The 22,711-nt window shown below is 31.4% G+C and overlaps 2 protein-coding genes across 2 annotated transcripts; one reads left to right on the forward strand and one right to left on the reverse strand.

Moving 5' to 3' along the window:
* The first annotated feature begins 5,783 nt into the window (after positions 1-5,783).
* LOC126703947 (zinc finger BED domain-containing protein RICESLEEPER 2-like) lies at positions 5,784-6,977 on the forward strand. Its single transcript, XM_050402998.1, has one exon. It carries the CDS (start codon positions 5,784-5,786, stop codon positions 6,975-6,977), a length of 1,194 nt encoding a protein of 397 aa, XP_050258955.1.
* A 5,277-nt stretch (positions 6,978-12,254) lies between these two features.
* Positions 12,255-14,394, reverse strand: LOC126703948 (B3 domain-containing protein Os01g0723500-like). Its single transcript, XM_050402999.1, has 4 exons — positions 14,308-14,394; positions 13,452-13,965; positions 13,149-13,333; positions 12,255-12,512 (listed from the first exon to the last, which is right to left on the reverse strand). The coding sequence occupies exons 1-4, from the start codon at positions 14,392-14,394 to the stop codon at positions 12,255-12,257; spliced, it is 1,044 nt and encodes a 347-aa protein (XP_050258956.1).
* Positions 14,395-22,711: the final 8,317 nt, after the last annotated feature.

Here is a 22,711-nt window from a genome sequence, read left to right on the forward strand (position 1 = left end):
CTCTCTCTCTTAACTAACGTTTCCTAATAATAATTCAAACTTCCTTCAACTCTATGACTCTCCTTCTCCCCATTCAAGCAGTTATGAAAACAGTTCAATGACCACCCTATTAGAATTCCAAAAAAAACCTATTGATTTGTTGTCTATATATATTTGCAATTGCTCTACTCCACTTTTGCAAATTTGGAAAATCCCTCTAAAGTGATTTTTTTTCCCTCTCTTTTATCCCCCATATTCTTAATTTTGAGAGAGAGAGAGAAAGAGAGAGACTCTCTATGTTTGAATTGTATCTACCAATATTGCTTGCAATTTTCGTTGCCCAATTGTAGATATGCCGGTTTTGGTTCTCTTGGCTTAGATAGTAAAATTATTGTTAAATAGCAAGGTAGAAGATTCCACCTTTGTGACTCTTCATGGTTGATCTCATTTGATTTTGATATGAAAAATTGGTATTATCATTAATACCTTGGAGTTCCGTCAGGCCATGTATAATTTGAACAGTTCCAATTGCATCAACTAATCCTCCATTTTTAACCAAAATAGATAAATAATAAAGATAACAATTAATGCTACTTGCAAACTTTCTTTCTCAAATATCAATGCATCAGTTTTTGCACTCCCTCCATTGGAACTTTTTACAGAAATTTGGTGTATCAGTTTAAATTTTTTTTTTTTTTTTGAGAGTTTCAATTTATAGCGTTCGCTCCTGATGATTGCTCTTTGTTATCAGACCAAGACACCAATCAATTTTTGGTGTAGGCGGGGATTGAATCCCAGATGTCTTATTCAACCATCAGAGACTTTACCAGTTGAGCTAACTGGAACTCACGTGTCTCAGTGCAATTGAGTAATATATTTCAATACAGCACAAAGACGGTATAACTCTTCATGTTCTGCTCAATGTGAATTTCCACTGCAATTTGGCCGATGTGCTTGATATCCTGGAGCATTCTGTCCTGTTATTTGAATTTATGAAACTTGGCCAAATCTGTTTTGGCTATAGGTGGTGACTTGCAATTCTTAGCATGTTAAACCAACATCTACCAAACCAAGATTTTATCTTTATGGACCAAATTAAAAATGAACCAAAATTATTTGGTCAATAAAAAATAAGAAATATACTAAAATTTAGGATTAACAAAGTTAGTATCTTTTCCTCACAAAAAATAATAATAATAATAATAATAATAATAATAAAAAAAAAAAAACAAAGTTAGTATCTATTTATAATTAACGAAAAGAAAAGATTTAGCTCCAACCACCAATAGGAAGATGCCATTGTTATTGTTATGTGCAATGCACATGATCACTTAATTACTTGGGTTAAGTGAGTGATAAAGACAAATATTATCTTCCTATTGGTGTTTGGAGCCAAATTTTGTCCTTAAAAAATGGTAGAATTTTTCTCACAACCAATTTGGAGGCAGGTTCCTCCAACCCACTACATAGCAACTCAGCAAATCATCCATGTGTGCTTCTAGTTACATGACTTATTTAATATAGTCAAGTGACAAATTTAATTATTTAATTAAAATGTAATTTAATATACATTGATGGTTTTTTAAATCACCACATTTTAAGTTAAAAGAGATTTCTCCAATCCGGATTGGGGAAAAATATTCTTTGTAACAAAATATAAACAAAATAAAAGAAATAAAATTTTCTTGATACACTTTAATTCAATCATTTATGACATATCAAAATAAAAATCAACCTTCTTTTAAATCGAGAAAATCATTTATGATTGATTTTGTACTAAATTTCACAACAATTTTACTTTCAATATACAAAATCAAATATTCCATTAGAATATCATCTTCCATTTTGTTGCAACATTTTTGTCAGGATTTGAATATCTAGATTTGTATTGGCAAACACGAAAATAAAAACTTGTCTTGTTATAGTCTTTAGAGTCTATGCGAATTTCTAGACAAGTGCTCAAGCTTTTGGTATTCAGTGTGCAAGAACATGAATTTGATTGTTTCTAGCTATTCAAGAATTAACAATTTCGACCGATCGAAGTGTAATTATGGAGATTCGGATTTACAACCCGCCAACCCATCAAGTAATTAGGGTCTTAGATCTATTTCACTTACTAAATAAAGGAAACCATAAGACATGTTTTAAGAAGACTCTACAGCTGCTCATTTGAGATCAAAAAGATTTTGTACCTTCTCTTTTCAAAGTTACTACTGGAAATCAATCTACATATAATCTGAATTGATAAATCTGAAGTTCCTGCATACTAGTCACCAAAAGTTCTAGATCTAAACCTTTAAGTGTGATCTTGAAGTCATGGACTGGAGGTCTACGTTGAAGAAAACCTTCAAGGGTGGTTTTGGAGTCGTGGATTGAAGGCTCACATTTGAAACGCAATCATATCAGAGATGGTTGTGAATCCCAAAGCTAAATTGGATAACTATAGTTAAGTTTACGAAGAATAAGGTTATTCAATCTATGAACATCTATTTGATAGTGGATTTGTTTATCTTAGGATTGGTTGCTCGAAGTTTTTCCCATGAAGCTATTTTGTTTCATTGGTTTCCTAGATCATTATAATTTGTCTCATTTATATTTCTGCACTTGCATGATATTAATGATTGTTTATTTAACCTAAGGCTTCCATAATTAACCCAATTATGAAGTTGACCTTAAAAGCATAGTTTTCAGAACCGGACCGGACCGAACCGGGAGGTCGGACCATGAAAACCGGGAACTGGGATGAAAACCGATTTTTTAAGCATAAAGAACCGGATTTTTTGTTAATTCCGTAAACCGCTAAAACTGGGGTTGGACCGCATGAACCAGTGAGAACTGTGTGGTCCAACCCCTTAGCAATTTAAAAAAAAAAAAAAAAAAAAAAAAAAAAAAAAAAAAAACAAATTTTCAAAAAAAAAATAGCTCATTATTAGTTCAAAAAAAAAAAAAGTTTGTTCACATTTGTTTGTTTATAAATTAGCCAAGTTCAATTCTTAGTTTTAGACTTATTTAATAAATGGGGCGAGCCCAAGCAAAAAACAAGAAAAAGAAAATGCTCGTGAAAATACAAAACATTCAAGGGCTTGGTAATAAGTTTGATATGGGCTTGATGAATAAACTCATACCTTAGTGAGCCTTTAGTTAATTGGGAGTTAGGGCCACTTGTCCAGACCAAAACTAAATGGCTTTAAGCTTTGATATGGTATGGATGCTAGTTACATTTGGGGTAACTTTACCAAAGTTATCCTTTTAATATATATTAAAAGGATGGAAATAAAATGATGATATAGTCACTTATGTGACTCAATAAAAGGCCACGTGCGATAAAAATATTAATTTATGTGCAAAAATTGAAATTTAATTCTTATGAATATTTGATCTATTCTAGATTCCACTAATATAAATTTTAATGTATTATTCATGATAAGATATCTTATATCAAAATGCTTCTTAAAGCTAGTATACGTTAAGTATACAACCAAATTTTCTATAAATAGTTCTCCTCAAGTCATAGAAAGAAGAGGAATTTATTTCTAGCCAATAATTTCTTCACAGGTTAAGAATGTAATTTTTTAACTTCTTGATAAGCTACATTCTTTACTTGCATGTTAAGTGACAAATGACATTTATTGTCACGTGTAATATAACAAAGATACAACTTTTTCACATACCATTCAAATATGTCTTGGCCAATCATTTTTAATAAACATGAAAGCTCCTGAAGTTTTCAATGTAACACTTAATGTAAAGGATTCAATTTCATATGTGAGACCGTTTCATTTTGGCTAGGGAATAGAACATTTTGTAACTAGTTGATCCCAATGTACTGTTTTGGAATTACCGCTATTTATATATTTTTATACATATATATTTTTTGGTATTTATTTATATAAGTATAAATTTATTAATTTTTATGTTAATTAACATAAAAATTTTAAATTGGACAAAATTTAGCTACAAGATTGATTGTAGCCTAAGACTACAACCTTAATCTATATATTTTTATTGGAGATGAATTTTAACAAATCCACCATTGGATTATATCTTCTTCTTATATCCACTATTCTTGATAAATTTCTAGAAAATTAAAGATCAATAGCTATGTCATCAAAAAATAATTATTTAAATTGCAATTTTTTGTCGTTTAAAATTATGTATAAAATATAAGTTTGTAGATCATATAGTAGATACTCCCTCCGTCCCACTTTATTTGTCCTCTATTCTATTTTGGAATGTCCCAAAATATTGTCCTGTTTCTAAAAATAAAAATCATTAATTTACTAATGTTCCTATTATACCCCTATTTTATTAATAATTCAATTTTTTGATAAATTTATTTAAGGATAGTTTGGGAAACTTATACATTTTTAAAAGGTAGACAAGACAATAAATGATGTTCCCTTAAAAAGTTTGACTTTTCAAACAGGACAAACAAAGTGGGACGGGTAGGGGTGTGCAAAATATCCGCTTAACTCGCCGACCCGTCCGACCCGCAACCGACCCACCCGCCATGTGCGGGTCATTAAGTTAGGCGGTTTGGGTTGGGCGGGTTAGACCCCAAAAATTGCGGATTGGATTGGGTTATGGATTGAAAAATTGCCAACCGCTACAACCCAACCCGCCCGCTTAATTAATAATTTTACATACATAAAAAAAATATATTAGTTGAAATTGTTAAGTATTTAAAGTTAATCAATTCACCTAATAAATTTTTACAGCTAATTAATCATCAATTCCCTAAACAGAACCAGCCTTCAAAAAATTCCTTAAACAAAATCTAAAAAGTCAATATTGAAACCCTAAACACTCTTACCTACCACCCACCCCATTTACTTCAGCCGTATATACATTATATTTATACTATTGGTATTTATATGCTCTAAGTCTCACTTTTTCTTCTCACTGCCTACACCTTCAGTTCAGCCGTTGTTTTGCCCTTTTTCTTCTTTAACCTTTTTGAAACTTATTTTATATCCTTTCAACTCTTCACCGGTAGCACAAAGGTAATTGCTTATTTGCTTTATTGTCTTGTATTGTTTAGTTTTTGTGTCTTTCTTATTTCAGTTTCCATCATTTGAAATATATATAATATAAAAAGTGATAATAGAAACCTATTTTATATCCTTTCAACTCTTCACCGACAGCACACTTGATATTGCCAATTTGCTTTCTTGTCTTGTATTGTTTAGTTTTTGTGTCTTTCTTATTTCAGTTTCCATCATTTGATTAATTTATATAATATAAAAAGTGTTAATATATTACATGCAAAGCCATTCTATTTCTGGCAGAGGAAATTCATTGTATATTCAAGTATTTATTGTTCATTGTATATTCAAGTTAATATGTTATATTGTTATATATTACATATTCTTACGGTTCATCTTATTCTTTGTCTTTGTCTAATTTTTTTAATAGGTGATGGAGGGTGAAACATCTAGTGCCCACAATGAAAAACCCAATGACAAAAACTGAGTCTCCAACCACAGGTAATACCAATGCACTTCCTCCTAAGCGTCCTAAAAAGAAAAAATCTGAAGTTTGGGATCACTTTTCAATGATGGGTGATTGTGATCCTAATAACCCTAGAGCAGCATGTAATTACTGTGGTAAAGACTATGGATGTCGTGGGAAAAGGGATGGGACTAGTAATTTATGGAATCATCTTTATAATCAATGCCCCACATCCCCTTATAAGGTCGTAGACAAAAAACAAAAGACACTTTGTTTTCTTAAAAAAGAAGGAGGCAATCTACTCTTAAAGCAGTGGGGTTTAGTGAAAAAATTGCTAGGAATGCCTAGCAAAGATGATAATTGTTGATGAGTTACCTTTTAGGCATGTAGAGAAGGAAGGCTTTAAGTTTTTTGTTGAGGTTTTGGAACCTAGGTTCACTATCCCTTGTCGCACCACTGTTGCTCGTGATTGTATGAATCTTTATTATGAAGAGAAGAAAAAATTGAAAAAAGCATTTCAAAAGCAACGAGTATGCCTAACCACTGACACTTGGACATCAATTCAAAATCTTAACTATATGTGTCTTACTGCTCATTGGATTGATAATGATTGGAACTTGCATAAAAGAATCTTAAATTTTTGTATTGTTCCTAATCACAAGGGTGTCACAATTGGTAAGCATATTGAGAAGTGCTTGCAAGAGTGGGGGATAGATAGGATATTTACAATCACACTTGATAATGCAAGTTCAAATGATGTTGCCATACAATATCTGAAAAGAAAAACTAAGGATTGGAAGACCACCATTTTGGATAATGAGTTTTTGCATATGAGATGTTGTGCACATATTGTTAATCTTATTGTGTGTGAGGGCTTAAAAGATCAAAATGAATCAGTTGTTAAGATTAGAAATGCAGTGAGATATGTTAGATCTTCTCCATCTAGGCTTCAAACTTTTAAGAATTGTGTAGAGCGTGAAAAAATTCCTAGTAAAAGTCTAGTATGCCTAGATCTTCCAACTAGGTGGAATTCGACCTATATGATGTTGGAGGCAGCTGTAAAGTTCCAAAATGCTTTTGAGCGGCTACAAGAGGAAGACTCACAATTTGACTCATATTTCAATGATGATGATAATGATGAGAATGAGGTTGGGGTTGAGGATGATAATGGGAGAGGAAAAGGGAGGGGGAGAAAGAATATTGGGCCTCCTAATGTGCTTGATTGGGGAAAGGCTAAAATCTTTGTGCAATTTCTAAAACTTTTTTATAAGTTGACTTTGCGATTTTCAGTCTCTTTATATGTCACATCTAATGCATTTTTCCATGAACTTGTGTCAGTGCAATCTAAATTGTTGACTTTAAGTAGAAGTGAGGATAATATGTTAAAGAATATGGCTGCTAGCATGAGAAAGAAATATGACAAATATTGGAAGAATATTAAAAATATCAATTTTTTGTTGTATGTTGCTATTGTGCTAGACCCTCGTTATAAATTGAGATATATCATGTTTTCCTTTAAACAAGTTTATGAGAAATCCAAGGCATAAGAACTAACAACAATGGTGGAGGCAAAATTAAAAAAATTATATGAGCACTATCTTCAAAAGGATACTAGTGCTAATATTGCAAAACCTAGTGTAAGTCAAACTTTCGAAGAGATGGATGTTGATGATGAGGAGGAAGATGATAGCAAGTCATTTGCCTTTCAATATAAGAAACACTTGGAGGAGGCAGAAAGTTTGGAGAATAAATCTGAAGTGGATAGGTTTCTGACAGAAAATTGTGAGGGACAAGGCAATGCTGAATTTGATATTTTGGCATGGTGGAAGCTTAATAGCCACAAGTATCAAATTCTCTCTCAAATAGCACAAGATGTCTTGGCTGTTCCAGTCTCCACAGTGGCCTCTGAGTCAGCTTTTAGTACTGGTGGACGTGTACTTGATCCATTTCGAAGTTCTCTAACTCCAAAGATGGTGCAGGCTCTTATTTGTGGACAGAATTGGTTGCGGTCTTCACCAATTCCAATCAACCTTCGAGAGGTTATGGATGAGATAGAAAAATATGAAGAAATTGAGTCAGGTAACATTTTTTTTTTAATTATTTGTTGAAGTTGGTTCATGGATACTTTAATTTAGTTCGTTTTGATTAATTGTAGTAACATGTTTATTATATGTAATATTTTTATTTCAGAATTTGTGGCTTTAAATATAAAAGATGTGGAGAATTGATTTAGTTGATTTTGAGGAACTTGGCTTAGGCAGGTAACATCCATTCTCTATCTTCATTTGCTTAAACTTGATTAGATTGATTACATTATAAATGATAACATTAACAATATAATAACAGAGTAAAATCAAGTGTTCAAATGCTTGTTGCCAGTGTAGCTCATAGGGATTTACCATTGCATCATTATATTTGGCATTGTTGTACTTAAAGCAACTTAGGATTATGTGCAATTTTCATTATCTTATATAGATAACAGTAACATTCCTAATTTTATCTTATGTTGTGGATGATTGATTAGGTTGCTACTTGCTTTGGAGGAGTTCAACTTAACTTTTGGAGTGGTACCAAGCTTGAAGTTGATTGATGAAGTCTATTTTGTGAAGAACTTTTGTTAGAATTGAGTTTATTTTCAGTGGGTTTAATTTGATTACATTATGGCTTTTGAGACCATACCATCTTGAAGTTTATTTGTTATGTTGGTACGTTATTATTTTGAATCCTTGATGTGACTTTGGGAATGTTAAGACTTTGAGTTTGTTGATTTAATTCTACTATTTTTAAATTTCCTAAGTTGTAAGGCAGAGCCTACTTTTGTAAGAGATGATATATCTCTTTTTCATTGACTCTATGTTTGTGTTGGAATTGAGATTATTCAATGAAATCTACCTTTAGTTTTTTGTGTGCATTAGTTATATTTTGAGATTATCAATAACAAATTGTAGTTTGTGATAATAAAAAAATAAAAATAAAAAATAAAAAATAAACATTGTTAATGCCAACCCGCCTAACCCACTGAGTTGAAACCGCCAAAATTTGTAACCAATCCGCCGGATTTAGACTTTGGTGGGTTGGTGGCGGATTGGAATTTTCCCAACCCGCTAGTGGCGGATTGGATAGAAATATTGGCCTTTACCCGCCCAATCCGACCCGCGCACACCTCTAGGGACGGGGGGAGTAATATTTTTTGACACAAAATTTGATATGTGTATTGAAAAAGTAAAGAACTTTTAATTCAATGGTTAGATTTTCAAAATATGTAACAATTTTTATTTCAGTGGTATATATTGGAACCCATTGCAATTAATTAAGGGTTGAAATAGTTGTTAATTTTAGGACACGGATTCTCTACGGTAAAGGAATCTATATAGGAAACTACATTGTTAAAGGTATATTGTTGCCACCTAGAGGTGAATACGAGTTAGGAGCAAAAATTTGTTTAAGAATTTTCATTAATAGCAAAACTGATTTTAAAATTTCCTATATATTGTTCTTCTGTGTACTGTACTACATGCTATCGCAAGGGTTCTCTCCAACTGATCCTCAAAATTTCGTAATTCACCTTCTTCCTCTAGTTTTGTTCCTTTCTATTTTTTATTTTTTCCTAGATGATGATTCTTCTAGTTTATGATAAACACCATTGGCATCTTGTATAATTTCCTCACTTCTTACATTTTTCTAGAGATCAATTGACACTTCAACATAACACTTTATTAATGTTTCTCCTAGTGAGGAAATGTTATGTGGATATGCTATTTTAAGTAAAACATGTATTATAATTTTTATTAGTAAATTAAACACGCACCAAATGGATCTTGAACCCAAAAGTTCTTTCATGATGCATGTTCTTTATAAGGTTTAAGTTAGAGCTCATAGGCATACAAAATTCCATATTCTGGTTTTTGGTATTTGATTGAATCACCATGCATGCTTAACACTCTTACAAAGTGATCACAATTGTAGTATTCTTTCCTTCATAAATGATATATGTATCTACCAATATTTCTCAAGTAGTCTTTGCCTCTGTATGGTGTGCAGTAATTGGAAACGATGAAGAAGTTTAACTTGGCTCGCAACCACGTGAAACTCGCGATTGTGCTAATGGTTATGACCCTCCTACTTACTTCGGCAGCTGCCAAAGGTAGATTTGGAGGTGGAAGCAAAGGTATTGGAGGTGGAAGCAGCGGTATTCAGCCACGGGCACAACCCACCCCCTACTACCCCTACTTCCCCTACATTCCCATTTTTAGGAGGAGTAGTTCAAACACTACCCATCACAAAAGCAATGGATCTGCCTTGGGTGCATGGAGCACTGCAACAATGATATCCCTTGCACTAATTCTCTGTATGATCTAAACTCCAATTTTATACATTCAATATGTCTTGAAGGTTTGACCTCTTTAATGCCAGCCAGTACAATTCTGTATTACCCTACAATAGTAGGGATGTAATACTAAGATTTCTTATACCAAGGTATCGTTTGACAAACTTGATTGAATTGGATTGGAAATGAGAATTGGATTGAGTTAATACTAGACTTGATTAGATATCTTAAGCCCTTGATACTTTGATGTACACCCTGATTAATTAATTAAGTTCTTTGTTACGAGGGATGTAAGAATTTTCATAATTTATATTAAAAAAATTAATTTTATATATATTCTCTAGGTAATTGGTTAAACACATTTATAAATTGTTATAAAATTACTCAAAATTTTCCGTACAATTTATTTTCAAATCTTCATCCAGACTCATCCCAATATAGAACATTAAGAAATGCCATGTTGAACAACATTGGTATGAAAACAAAGAGTGTGGTGCATTTAGGTTGGCAAAAAAAAAAAAAGACGAGATCATATGAAAAGTGAGAGGTCCCGGCAAACATATTCTCAAAAATAAAAATGAAAGTGATGGTCTTGGTCTATTGTTGACTCCCCATCCATCTTGGATCTTGATCCTCTCAATTTCACATTGAAATGTAGAGTGTCTATTTAAAGGTCAGGATCTATTTAATTAATTAATTTTTGGTCTATTTGGACAAACCTTAATGTTTTGTTTCTTAATCACGATTGAATTGCTATCAAGTTAAGTAAGTGGCTTTTAAATGATGTGGCAGATTCTAGGCCCTAGATTTAGATTTATTTGAAGTAGATTCTTACTTTTAAATGGACACTCCATTTCAGAGTGAAATAGAAAAGATCTTGATTCATCCTTTTTGTCCGGCGTGCGTCTAGAAACAAAATGAAATAGAATAGAATTAAAAGAATGAAAATGAATTAAAATAAGTGAAAATGAATAATTTTATATAACATTATTGTTATTCCCTTTCTTCAATAAGATTTTGTGTATATGCAATTGCTATAAGTAGCTGAGATTTAAAGTTGTAAAAAGTAACTTTAAATCCCAACTATTAAATATTAAAAAAAAAAAAAAGTAAAAAAAAAAAATGATTAGTAAAACATTGTTGTGAGGGAGAGATGCAATTAACCCCCTATTACTATTCTCTCCTATTTTAATATGGATGAGCGACACTGGGCAAATAAAAAATTCAAATATAAAATGGTGTTTTGGCCTAAAAACAACCCACGTCGAATATAAAACTTGTTGTCTTTTTTCCTCTTTCCAAAATCATTTTCTCCTAATCTCTCTCTCGATCTCTCATCATTATTGTTACCGTAACAGAAAATCTACAACTTATAGTTATAGCCAATTCTGAACTTGATATACGCAAAATTCATTTTAGGCAGGCTACCCAAAAGTTATATAATCTATTTGTCAAAATTAGGATATATGCCCATGTTTTTTCGACAGTTGGAATTACTCTGTGGCGACTCGGGATTAGAACAACAAATAGACCACAATCATTGATGGCTATTATCATTTGAGTCGTAACCCTTATGGCCATCAGAATAAAACGATTTTTTCTGATCAATATTTACCGACTTTGGGTAGTCTGCATAAAATCTATATATTTTTCATCTATTAAGTTCAGATTTGGTTTAGTGGGTAGATTTTAATGGCAGTGGTGTTAGAGAGGGAGATACGTGGAAGGAGAAAATGATTTTGAAAAGTGGAATTTTTTTTTTAAATCGTTAGATTTTTCATTTGTCAAGTGCCACTCATCTGGATTAAAATGGGAGGGAATAAAAAGAGAGCCGGACCCATTTAAAATATAAGGGAAATGAATGCCCCAGGAGTTCCATTCTTTTCTCTCTAATTAAACTTCCAAATAATGGAACGGGGAGAATATATTTTTTAATTCTTTTTAAATGAAAAAATAAAAATTATTTTAGAATCCCTTAATTACACATTTTATTTTGAAGGGGTATGGAATTAAATCAATTAATAGATAATCATTGATTCTATATGACAATATGATGTGGAGAACGATCGTTTCCCTTTGAAATAGATCCTAAAGTTATATCCAATGTCAAGTAATGATAGTTTGTATGATTCATAAAATAAAATCTTAACCCTAACTTGAAATTGAGAGGGGGTCCTAATGTGGTTCCCAAAACTTTCACTACATGTGAATGAATGAACTTACTAATTTATAATTAAGATTAAAAGAAAAATCAAAATCAAAATATCTCACCCTACGATAGATGATTAATTAAACGAGTTCAAACTTGGGAAAATACATGTTATCAAACTTGTAAAGAAAATAGAAATCGGTAATCTATACTCACTTTCATCAACACTATATTAATATATTTTTATTTTTCATGGCAGGCAGGGTGAGACGCATTAATGGTAACAAATTTTACTATACTTTTTTTTTTTCTTGAATTCTCTTAACATAAATTTACTTATTCAACCACTTAACTAGAACTTTTGAAGATACTAACTTTAAAAAGACCATTAGTCTTGTCAATTAGTTCAAAAACGCATACATCACCAACTATCAGAGCATTCCCAATTGCGAAGGCATGCCAACCTTGTCTTAGCTTGCCATAGACTTTACCCATGCTGTTTGCATATCGTACTAATCTCATAGTCCACAACTTATCTGAAGTTTGAAGCGTAACATTTCGTTCCCTCTTTTCCATATATATCTTGAAGAAGCTAGTTGGCACATTCTACTCAAAATATTTGCACAAAATAAATGTGAAGTCATTGGCAAATCAATAGTCTTTTATTAATCGTAATACTATTTGTGGAGGTAATACAATGTATGCATGTTCTCATGTCTACAAATCCTAGGTAACTTTTGTATCTAACATTAAAGTATCATTTCTCATCTATGTGATTTAAACACATCTTGTTTCAACAAAGACATAGGATGTCAAACACAATTGAAATTTATATTTGAAGAGACCGCCATCTATAAATTTCTTTAACAAGTTAACATATAATATGCTTATTTATATATTGAGTGTGTTTGCATGTAGAAAAACTATAAATTTCAAAATATTAGAAATGATAAAAATTTCATTCAAGTCTCTACACAAAAATGGGTAGCACCATAATTCTGCACATATTTTAACTAAATTAAACTGCTTTCTTTCATAAGCAACTAATAAGAGAGTCAGATGATGTGTCATTTCTTCCAGTGCTTGATAAAACAGTGTCCTAATGAATCACAGCTTCACAAAAACAAGTTATAATCGTTTTCTAAAACAGCCAATTCAGTCGTTGGAATGAACATTAGGGTGTCATGTTGTATATATGTTTTAAAATTTTAATCAATGAAGAAGTTAGGTTAGGGGGCTCACCAGATTATCGGAATTCACATAACATGGGTACATTGAGACTTGAAAGGAAGGATAGTTTGAGATGAATTTGCTGGCTGCTTCAAAAGCTCTAGCACCCTTTTGAATATTTGGAGGTTTACAAGACAAATGCCTTGGAATAACCTCTATACCTGTTCTCTCTTTTCGTATTGACCCCATACACTTGCCTGCACCAAAAGTATAATAACATGAAGGTCAAATTTCTAAAGCATCGTAGGAGCTGTTTCAAGAAGGAAATGTTTAGTTTGTTTTTGGATCTAATTTGAGAATGCAAGTCAGGCTTACCAATATTATCATCACTAGCATCAGAATCAATATATATTACTTCAATTTCCTTGGTGTCAACTTCATTAGTTCCAGTACTAACCAATAATCTCTCTCTTTTCATTTTTTTATGATATCCCCGTTTCTTTTTTTCGTCATTTTCTCCAGTACCAACCAATAATTGTTCACTTTTCCTCTTTAGATAATTTCTCATTTTCTCCTTTTCTTCTTTTCCATTGCCATAAACAGGTGTATAACTCGTTCTACTAGCTCCAGCGACACTCTTTTCACAGCAATCTCTTCCATATATTTTTACAGAAAAATTTGAACTCCCATCATAACGAAAAAGTAGAAAGTCACCCATTTCCAAGGAATTGTCTTGCACGAATGCACTCCAACCTTTTTGGAAAAACAAATTGTTATCAACTTCCTTCAAATCAACCCTCCAAGTTTTTCTTGAAATTGAAGGACCCCAAAGTACAGAACTGTTGGGTACTTCTCCATCAAAATACTTGACAAATGCTTCTGGGATTCTCTGTAAAATTAAGAAGAATGAATATAAAATATAAGCGCAATTGATATACTTGTACATGCAGTAGTTTTATATTTGTGATATTAATTACAGAAACATAGTGAAACACAACGTAAGACTAATAATGTGATAGCTCCGTCATAGATAGGACTACTACAAGTCTACAAGTCTACATCTACTTCGAGGCATTCGCTTTATAAGTCCAAAGACTATGGTAGAGGAAGTATACTAAAAGAAATGAGAGCAAAAGGAAAAATGAACACAACCAACATGATTTGAGAATTTATATTCAAACTACCAATAATGGAAACAGAAAATATATTTATGCACGAGAGAGAGACTTACCAACTGGGTAGGGAAGTCCCCAATCAAGACCTTGCAAAAGGAAGGTTTCTTTACTCTTTTCAAAGGCTCTAGAGGCTTTGTCGCCATTTGGGTAACCGATTGAGAAAAACACTGAAGAGAGGGAGAGCACGTTAAAATAGAGGGATGTATATACATAGTCTTTTTTGTTTTCGATGGAGCCTGACTGAAGAGTCTTTTTTGTTTTCGATGGAGCCTGACTGAAGGGTTTATATAAGAGATGACAATGAAGTTTTTAGCCTGAAGTTTTTGGACATGTGACCACATTCATTGGATAAAAGGCAAGAATTTAGTAAATACCTTTTTAATGTTTTCAACAAGAATTTAGTAACATCTATGTGATAAGGGTGCTATATTAGAGACAAATGAAAAAGAATCCTACGAATATATATAGACAACAAATCAGTAGGGTTTTTTTTGGAATTCTAATAGGATGATCATTGAACGGTTTTCATAACTGCTTTATTAGGAAGAGGGAGAATTATAGAATTGAAGGAAGTTTGAATTATTATTAGGAAACGTTAATTAAGAGAGAGAGAGAGAGGGAGAGAGAGGTGATTGAATAGTAAATGGCAATGGATTTGGCTTGATGGAGTAATAAATGGGATGTTGAAAAATGGTAACATTATTGAAGAGTTGATGCTTTCCCAAGTCTGCATTCTCCTTCTATTCGATATCTTTTGCCATTTACTATTCAACCACCTCTCTCTCTCTCTCTCTCTCTCTCCACTAATGTTTCCTAATAATAATTTAAACTTCCTTCAACTCTATGACTCTCTCTCTCCCCATTCAAGTAGTTATGAAAACCGTTCAATGACCACCCTATTAGAATTCCAAAAAAAAACCTACTGATTTGTTGTCTATAAATATTTGCAATTGCTCTACTCCACTTCTGCAAATTTGGAAAATCCCACTAAAGTGAGGTTTTTTTTTCCTCTCTTTTATCCCCCATATTCTTAATTTTGAGAGAGAGAGAGAGAGAGAGAGAGAGAGAGAGAGAGAGAGAGAGAGGAATTGGACATGTTCACGAATTAGATTTTATGGTTTAATTTTTCTATTATGTGATAGAGTAATAATTGGGAAAATGTTAATTTGCAAAAAGAAGGAGAAGGAAAAAAAAAAAAAAAAGGAGGAAGAAGAAGCTAATGGGACCAATGACGTGACCGCTAATGTGGCTCAATAAAAACGTAGCAACAATAAATACTATACTTCAACTTTTTGATATATATAGATATAGATTTGATATTGTAATTTTTTTTTATTATGTGATAGAGTAATAATTGGGAATTATTTTTTTTTATTTTTTTTATGCAAGATAAAAATTCTACCCTAACTTAATCTAAGTGTATTATGTGTGTGTGAAGTTATCTCTTAGAGACTTGAACCTCGGCCCTTGTCTCCCCACATTCCACAAGCACTTATATTTGTGGAGTGAGCTTCATGCCAAAAGTACATGGTGGTGGGAAAATGTTAATTTGCAAGGGAAAAAAAAAAAAAAAAAAAAGACACACTAGTGGGACCGATGACGTAGCTGCTAACGTGGCTCAATAGAAGTGTAGTAATAATAAATGCTACACTTCAGCTTTTATATAAAATACATAGATATAAATTGGCTCAATAGGGATGAGTATATGTTGAGAGTTTTGGCTGTAGGTTTCTAAACTTGCAAACTCTCTATGTTTGAATTGTATCTACCAATATTGCCTACAATTTTCGTTGCCCAATTGTAGATATGTAGGTTTTGGTTCTCTTGGCTTAGATAGTAAAAGTATTGTTAAATAGCATGGTAGAAGATTCCACCTTTGTGACTCTTCATGGTTGATCTTATTTGACTTTGATATGAGAAATTGGTATTATCATTAATACCTTGGAGTTCTGTCGGGCCTTGTATAATTTGAACAGTTCCAATTGCATCAACTAGTCCTCCATTTACCATTTTTAACCAAAATAGTTAAATAACAAAGATAACAATTAATCCTGCTTGCAAACTTTCTTTCTCAAATATCAATGCATCAGTTCTTGCTCTCCCTCAATTGGAACTTATTACAGAAATTTGGTGTCTCAATGTAATTGTGTAATATATATCAACACAGCACAAAGACAGTATAACTCTTCACGTTCTGCTCAATGTGAATTTCGATTGCAATTTGGCCGATGTGCTTGATATCCTAGAGCATTTTGTGCTGTTATTTGAATTGACGAAACTTGGCCAAACCTGCTTTGGCTATAGGTGGTGACTTGCAATTCTTAGCATGTTAAACCAACATCTACCGAACCAAGGTTTTATCTTTATGGACCAAATTAAAAATGAACCGAAATTATTTGGTCAATCAAAAATAAGAAATATACTAAAATTTAGGATTAACAAAGTTAGTATCTTTTCCTCACCAAAAAAAAAAAAAAAAAAAAAAAAAAAAACAAAACAAAAACAAAGTTAGTATCTATTTAGAATTAACAAAAGGAAAAGATTTAGCTCCAACCACCAATAAGAAGATGATATTTGTAATTGTTATGTGCAATGCACATGATCCTTAATTACTTGGGTTAAGTGAGTGACAAAGACAAATATTATCTTCCTATTGGTGTTGGAGCCAAATTTTGTCCTTAAAAAATGGCAGAATTTTTCTCATAACCAGCTCGGAGGCAAGTTCCTCCAACCCACTACATAGCAACTCAGCAAATCATCCACGTGTACTTCTAGTTACATGACCTATTTAATATAGTGAAGTGACAAATTTAATTATTTAATTAAAATGTGATTTAATATACATTGACGGTTTTTTAAATCACCACATGTTAAGTAAAAAGAGATTTCTCCAATCCGGTTTGGGGGAAAACATTCTCTGTAACAAAATATAAACAAAATAAAAGAAATAAAGAAAACCATAAGACACGTTTGAAGAAGACTTTGGAGCTGCTTATTTGAGATCAAAAAGGTTCTGTCCCTTCTCCTTTCAAAGTTATTACTAGAAATCAATCTATATATAATCTAAATCAATAGATCTGAAGTTCCTGCATACCAGTCATCAAAAGTTCTAGATCTAAACATTCAAGTGTGATCTTGAAGTCATGGAATGGAGGTCTACGTTGAAGAAAACCTCCAAGGTTGGTTTGGGAGTTGTGGATTAGAGGCATGTTTGAAACACATTCATATCAGAGATGTCTATGGATCCCAAAGCTCAACTGGGTAACTATAGTTAAGTTTATGAAGAATAAGGTTATTTAATTTGTGAACTTCTATTTGATAGTGGATTTGTTCATCTTAGAATTGGTTGCCCCATGTTTTTCCTATGAAGCTATTTTGTTACATTGGTTTCCTAGATCATTATATCTTGTTTCATTTATATTTCTGCACTTGCATAATATTGATGATTGTTTATTTAACCTAAGGCTTCCATAATTAACCCAATTATGAAGTTGACCTTAAAACCGGTTAAATATAGTGTTTTGATAGGGGTCTAAACCCAACGATCTATTTTGATAATATTCATGTTTGAAAAATACTTATTTCATTGGGGCTATAAAATGAACTAAGTCATTCATAAATAGCTCGTTCTTAGTTCGGAAAAAAAAATGTTCACATTTTTTGTTTATAATTAAGCCAAGTTCGATTCTTAGTTTTAGGCTTATTTAGTAAATGGGGCGAGCCCAAGCACCAAAAAAAAATCTTGAAAATGCTCGTTAAAATACAAAACATTCAAGGGCTTGGTAATAAGTTTGATATAGGCTTGACGAATAAACTCATACCTTACTAAGCTTTTAGTTAATTGGGAGTTAGGGCCACTTGTCCAAACCAAAACTAAAGGCATGTTTGGTAGACTGTAATAGGTGCTGTAGTATAATAATTATTCCTATGATTTAGTTATTCTTTAGTTTGGTTATATTTTTATTACAATGAATAATCATTCCTTATGAATAGCCATTCTTCAAAATGAGGAATAATTATTCCTCTTTAAAAGGTTATATTAGTTATTCCTTAATAAGTGCAATAATTTCAAAACTTAATATATTTCTAAATAAACAAACTTTCCATATACATCTAACAATTATAAAAATAAAAAATCATAAAAAATAACACATATCTCTCTTAAATTTAAAAATAACAATTTTTAAAGAGATATAATTGCATGAATAAGAAATTTCCTAAAATAAATGTTAAGTTTTATTTTAATGTTATAACTCACAACCAAACTAATGAATAGGTTTAGTTATTACATTACAACATATTTTATTCCTAGTAATAAAGATTACAATTCTTGTTGTTATCCCCATTCAGTGTACCAAATGTACCCTAAATGGCTTTAAACTTTGATATGGTATGGATGCTAGTTACATTTGGGGTAACTTTACAAGAGTTATACCTTATTTAAACCATTCATTCTTATTAGATTTAACTATGAAAAATCACTACTCACATGTCATAAATAAACCTAGCTTAAATTTGACACATCAGCATTAAACATCTCCTTCTTTGTTAAAATAAGTATAGCAATAAGTGTGAGCTGATAGGGGGGCATATATATATATATATATATATATATATATATATATATAGATATATATATATATATATATATTTATATAAATGATGGAAATAAAATGATGACATGGTCACTTATGTGACTCAATAGAAGGCCATGTGCGATAAAAATATTAATTTAATTATGTGCAAAAATTGAAATTTAATTCTTATGAATATTTGATCTATTCTAGATTCCACTAATATAAATTGTAATGTATTATTCATGATAAGTTGTCTCATATCAAAATGCTTCTTGAAGCTGGTATACGTTAAGCATGCAACCAAATTTTCTATGAGTAGTTCTCCTTAAGTCATAAAAAGAAGAGGAATTTATTTCTAGTCAATAATTTCTTCACAGGATAAGAATGTAATTTTTTAACTTCTTGATAAACATCATTCTTTACTTGCATGTTAAGTGACATATGACATTTATTGTCACATGTAATATAACAAAGATACAACATTTTCACTTGCCATTCAAATATTCAATCCTTAAAGACTATAACCTTCATTTTACATGTGTCCCATGTTTCAACCAAATATGTCATGGCCAATCATTTTTAATAAACATGAAAGATCCTAAAGTTTTCAATGTAACACTTAATGCAAAGAATTCAATTTTATACTTGAGACTGTTTTGGTTTGGCTAGGGAATAGAACATTTTGTAATAGGTTGATACCAATGTACTGTTTTGGAATTACTGCTATTTATATATTTTTATACATATATGTATTTTGGTATTTATTTATATAAGTATAAATTTATTAATTTTTATGTTTATTAACATAAAAATTTTAAATTTGACTAGATTTAGTTACAAAATTGGTTGTAACCTAAGGTTACAACCTTACTCTATTTCTTTTTATTGGAGATGAATTTTAATAAATCCACCATTGGATTATATCTTCTTCTTATATCCATTATGCTTGCAAAATTTCTAGAAAATTAAAGATCACTAGCTATGCCTTTGTCATCAATTAATTATTTAAATTGCAATTTTTTGTAGTTTAAAATTATGCATAAAATATAAGTTTGTAGATTCTATCAATCAATCAATATATATAAAAGTAGAGACCTCATGCGAGAGAGCATGAGGTTTTGCAATGTGGGGTACTCTATGAAAGAATTGAAATACTCTTAAACCACATCAGAGATAAGAATAAATTTAAAAATAAAGACTCTTTATTTCTTTTGGTTCAATGTTCCAAGAGTAATTTTTATTGCATTTTTTATTCAATATTTTAATACTACTATTTGTTTCATTCGGTTGTTTCAAGACTTTTCCTCTTTCTCACACACAAAAAACTCTTTGCATTTCCATTCACCCTTCTAACTTCTACTCCCTTATATGCACATGCCCACAGCCCTTGGCTTCATGCCATCTCATCTCAAATACACTAAGACAAAAAATAATACCATTTACCTTTAACCTTTCAACGAGACCTACATAACTCGAAGATTGTAGTACTATTTGATCCTAACATGTGTGAGTAGGCTTTGACCAAGGAAAGGAGCTTGGTTTTTTATTTAGTGACGGAAGCTTACAGTTTTGATGTTATAGTCAGACATTGTGGATTTTGTGAAGGTTGTGATTCCCTTTGAGTCTTTGGATGTTTGATTTCATTTGAGAAAGTCATAAATGTATTTTGTTTCAGAACTAAAGAGAAAGAAAAAGAAAAATTTTAATTGATTATTTATGAAGTTAGCTATTTTTTTTTTTAATTCTTTGTTAGAACTCATAATTTGTAGGTTTCTTTGTAGGTTTTTTACTGCTATTTTGTGTAGTATGAGCCATAGTGATAAAAAAAATAAAAATCAAAGATGATTTCAAAGAATTTTCCCCTTTTTTTTTAAAGGATACGAAATCCCAACTAAAGACAATTAAATTTTGATAAAATCTTATTTTATGCTTTAAATTCTTATCTAAAGATTTCAAAATCATTTAATTAGTTTAAAAAATATTTTTTTTTTAACGGTAAATATTATAATCTATTATAGTCTTATAGTGTTATACAATTTTTAAAAAATAAAATATGAATTAAGAAAATCAAGTTTCAAAGTATTCAACAATATTGTGGGCAAACATAAATATTATTATACAACAAAAAAGGTATTATATGTAGATCTTAATATATATAAAAATGATTTCAAATGAAATTGTAAAGTAATCCGCACATCGTGCAGGACATCATCTAGTTGTAGATAATATCCGATTGACACAAATTTTGACATGTGTATTGAGAGCGTAAAGAACTTTCAATTCGACGGTTAGATTTTCAAAATATATAACAATTTTTATTTTATTGAGTAAGGTTGTAGTTTTTGGTTACAAACAACTTTATAACTAAACTTTGACCTTTTAAATTTACATATTTTATAAGCCATAATATTAGCCCAATTACATTAACCCAATATATTTGCTTAAATAACATGTTTTTTAACAAAAAATTCAAAATTTTAATATATTTTTAAAAAAATTATTGTAATTGCCAAAACATCTGAAGTATCCCAGTAAAGCCGGTACAACCCAGTATTTTATCTGGAACATTTTGAAGAGAGTACCGATACCAATTTAATAGTCGATATGATATATTTTCCTGGTATGACTGGGTATTGATATGGTATTGTCTTCCTTGACTTAATCTCCATGTGGTAATATCTGTGCAAATAAACGGTGAGTTGTTCATGTAATGACTCATGCCTATGCCCATGTTATCTCAACATAAAACAGTATTATAGGGGAGTTTTGTGTCACATTCAAACGCTCCAATGGATGAAGGATATTCGAAACTTACATGGATGAAGTGTTACATAATTAACGGTTTTTACATGGCCACATAAATAATCTCTATTTTTTTCTTAGCTCCAAAATAAAAATATATAATGATTCATCACCTTGTCAAAGATAAAGTAAATCTCCTTTCTAAAACAATAATAAATTTTCATCTTCTTTCTATTAAATTTTATACTTGAACCATGAGATTGTATTATCTAGCTATATGAAATTAATTTAATTTGATTAGCCTTAATCTATCAAATTAACTTTGATTTAGTTAGTACAAAATAAATTTATTTAATTAATATTTAAATTAAAATTTCTCATTTAAATTTACTGTGTTAGGCCTCAACCATATGGGGTCGGCCCTGCTTGGATCCTTGGGAGTAAGCCCAATGGCCTTTCAGTGGTATATATTGGAACCCATTACAATTAAGGCGAAACACTATTTTGGTCCCTATATTTTAGTGTCATAGTCAATCTGGTCCTTACATTTTAGTGTCATAGTCAATCTGGTCCCTACATTTTAATAGCAACCAATTTAGACTCTATTATTGGGGGGGGGGGGGGGGTTTCTAAATACGGAGAAATCCTCTATCTGTTTTAGCAAAAACATTGATGAAGAAACCAAGAAGGAAGTCATGGAAATTCTGGGGGATATACAAGATGCCCAACCAAAGAAATATTTGGGCCTTCCATCGCTAATCATAAGATCAAAGAGTCTTCAACAAGATAAAGGAGAGAGTGGGGAAGAAAATGTCGGGGTGGAAAGAAAAACTCCTTTCAATTGGAGGAAGAGAAATTCTGATTAAGGCAGTAGCCCAAGCAATGCGCACGTACACAATGGGATGCTTTCTTCTCCCAAAGAGTCTATGTGAAGACATTGAAGGGATGATGAGAAATTTGTAGTGGGGGCAGCAGAATAATGAGTCAAAAATGGCATGGATGGGTTGGTCAAAAATGTGCAAATCAAAGCTGGAAGGAGGTATGGGCTTTAGAGATATTCAATTTTTAAACATTGTCATGTTAGCTAAGCAAGGATGGAGAATGTTATCCAATCCCTCATCTTTAATGGCTCGTTTGTATA

Source organism: Quercus robur, chromosome 10 (genome assembly GCF_932294415.1).
Source record: "Quercus robur chromosome 10, dhQueRobu3.1, whole genome shotgun sequence".
In the NCBI taxonomy this organism is placed as follows: Eukaryota; Viridiplantae; Streptophyta; class Magnoliopsida; order Fagales; family Fagaceae; genus Quercus; species Quercus robur.

Excerpts from the sequence above, each read along its gene's own strand:
- LOC126703947 (XM_050402998.1), top strand. The coding sequence starts at position 5,784 with ATGATAATTGTTGATGAGTTACCTTTTAGGCATGTAGAGAAGGAAGGC.
- LOC126703948 (XM_050402999.1), bottom strand. The coding sequence starts at position 14,394 with ATGGCGACAAAGCCTCTAGAGCCTTTGAAAAGAGTAAAGAAACCTTCC. Across the intron at positions 13,334-13,451 it reads TGCTAGTGATGATAATATTG|GCAAGTGTATGGGGTCAATA; the intron begins GTAAGCCTGACT and ends CTTTTGGTGCAG. Across the intron at positions 12,513-13,148 it reads ATGTGAATTCCGATAATCTG|AATGTGCCAACTAGCTTCTT; the intron begins GTGAGCCCCCTA and ends TATTTTGAGTAG.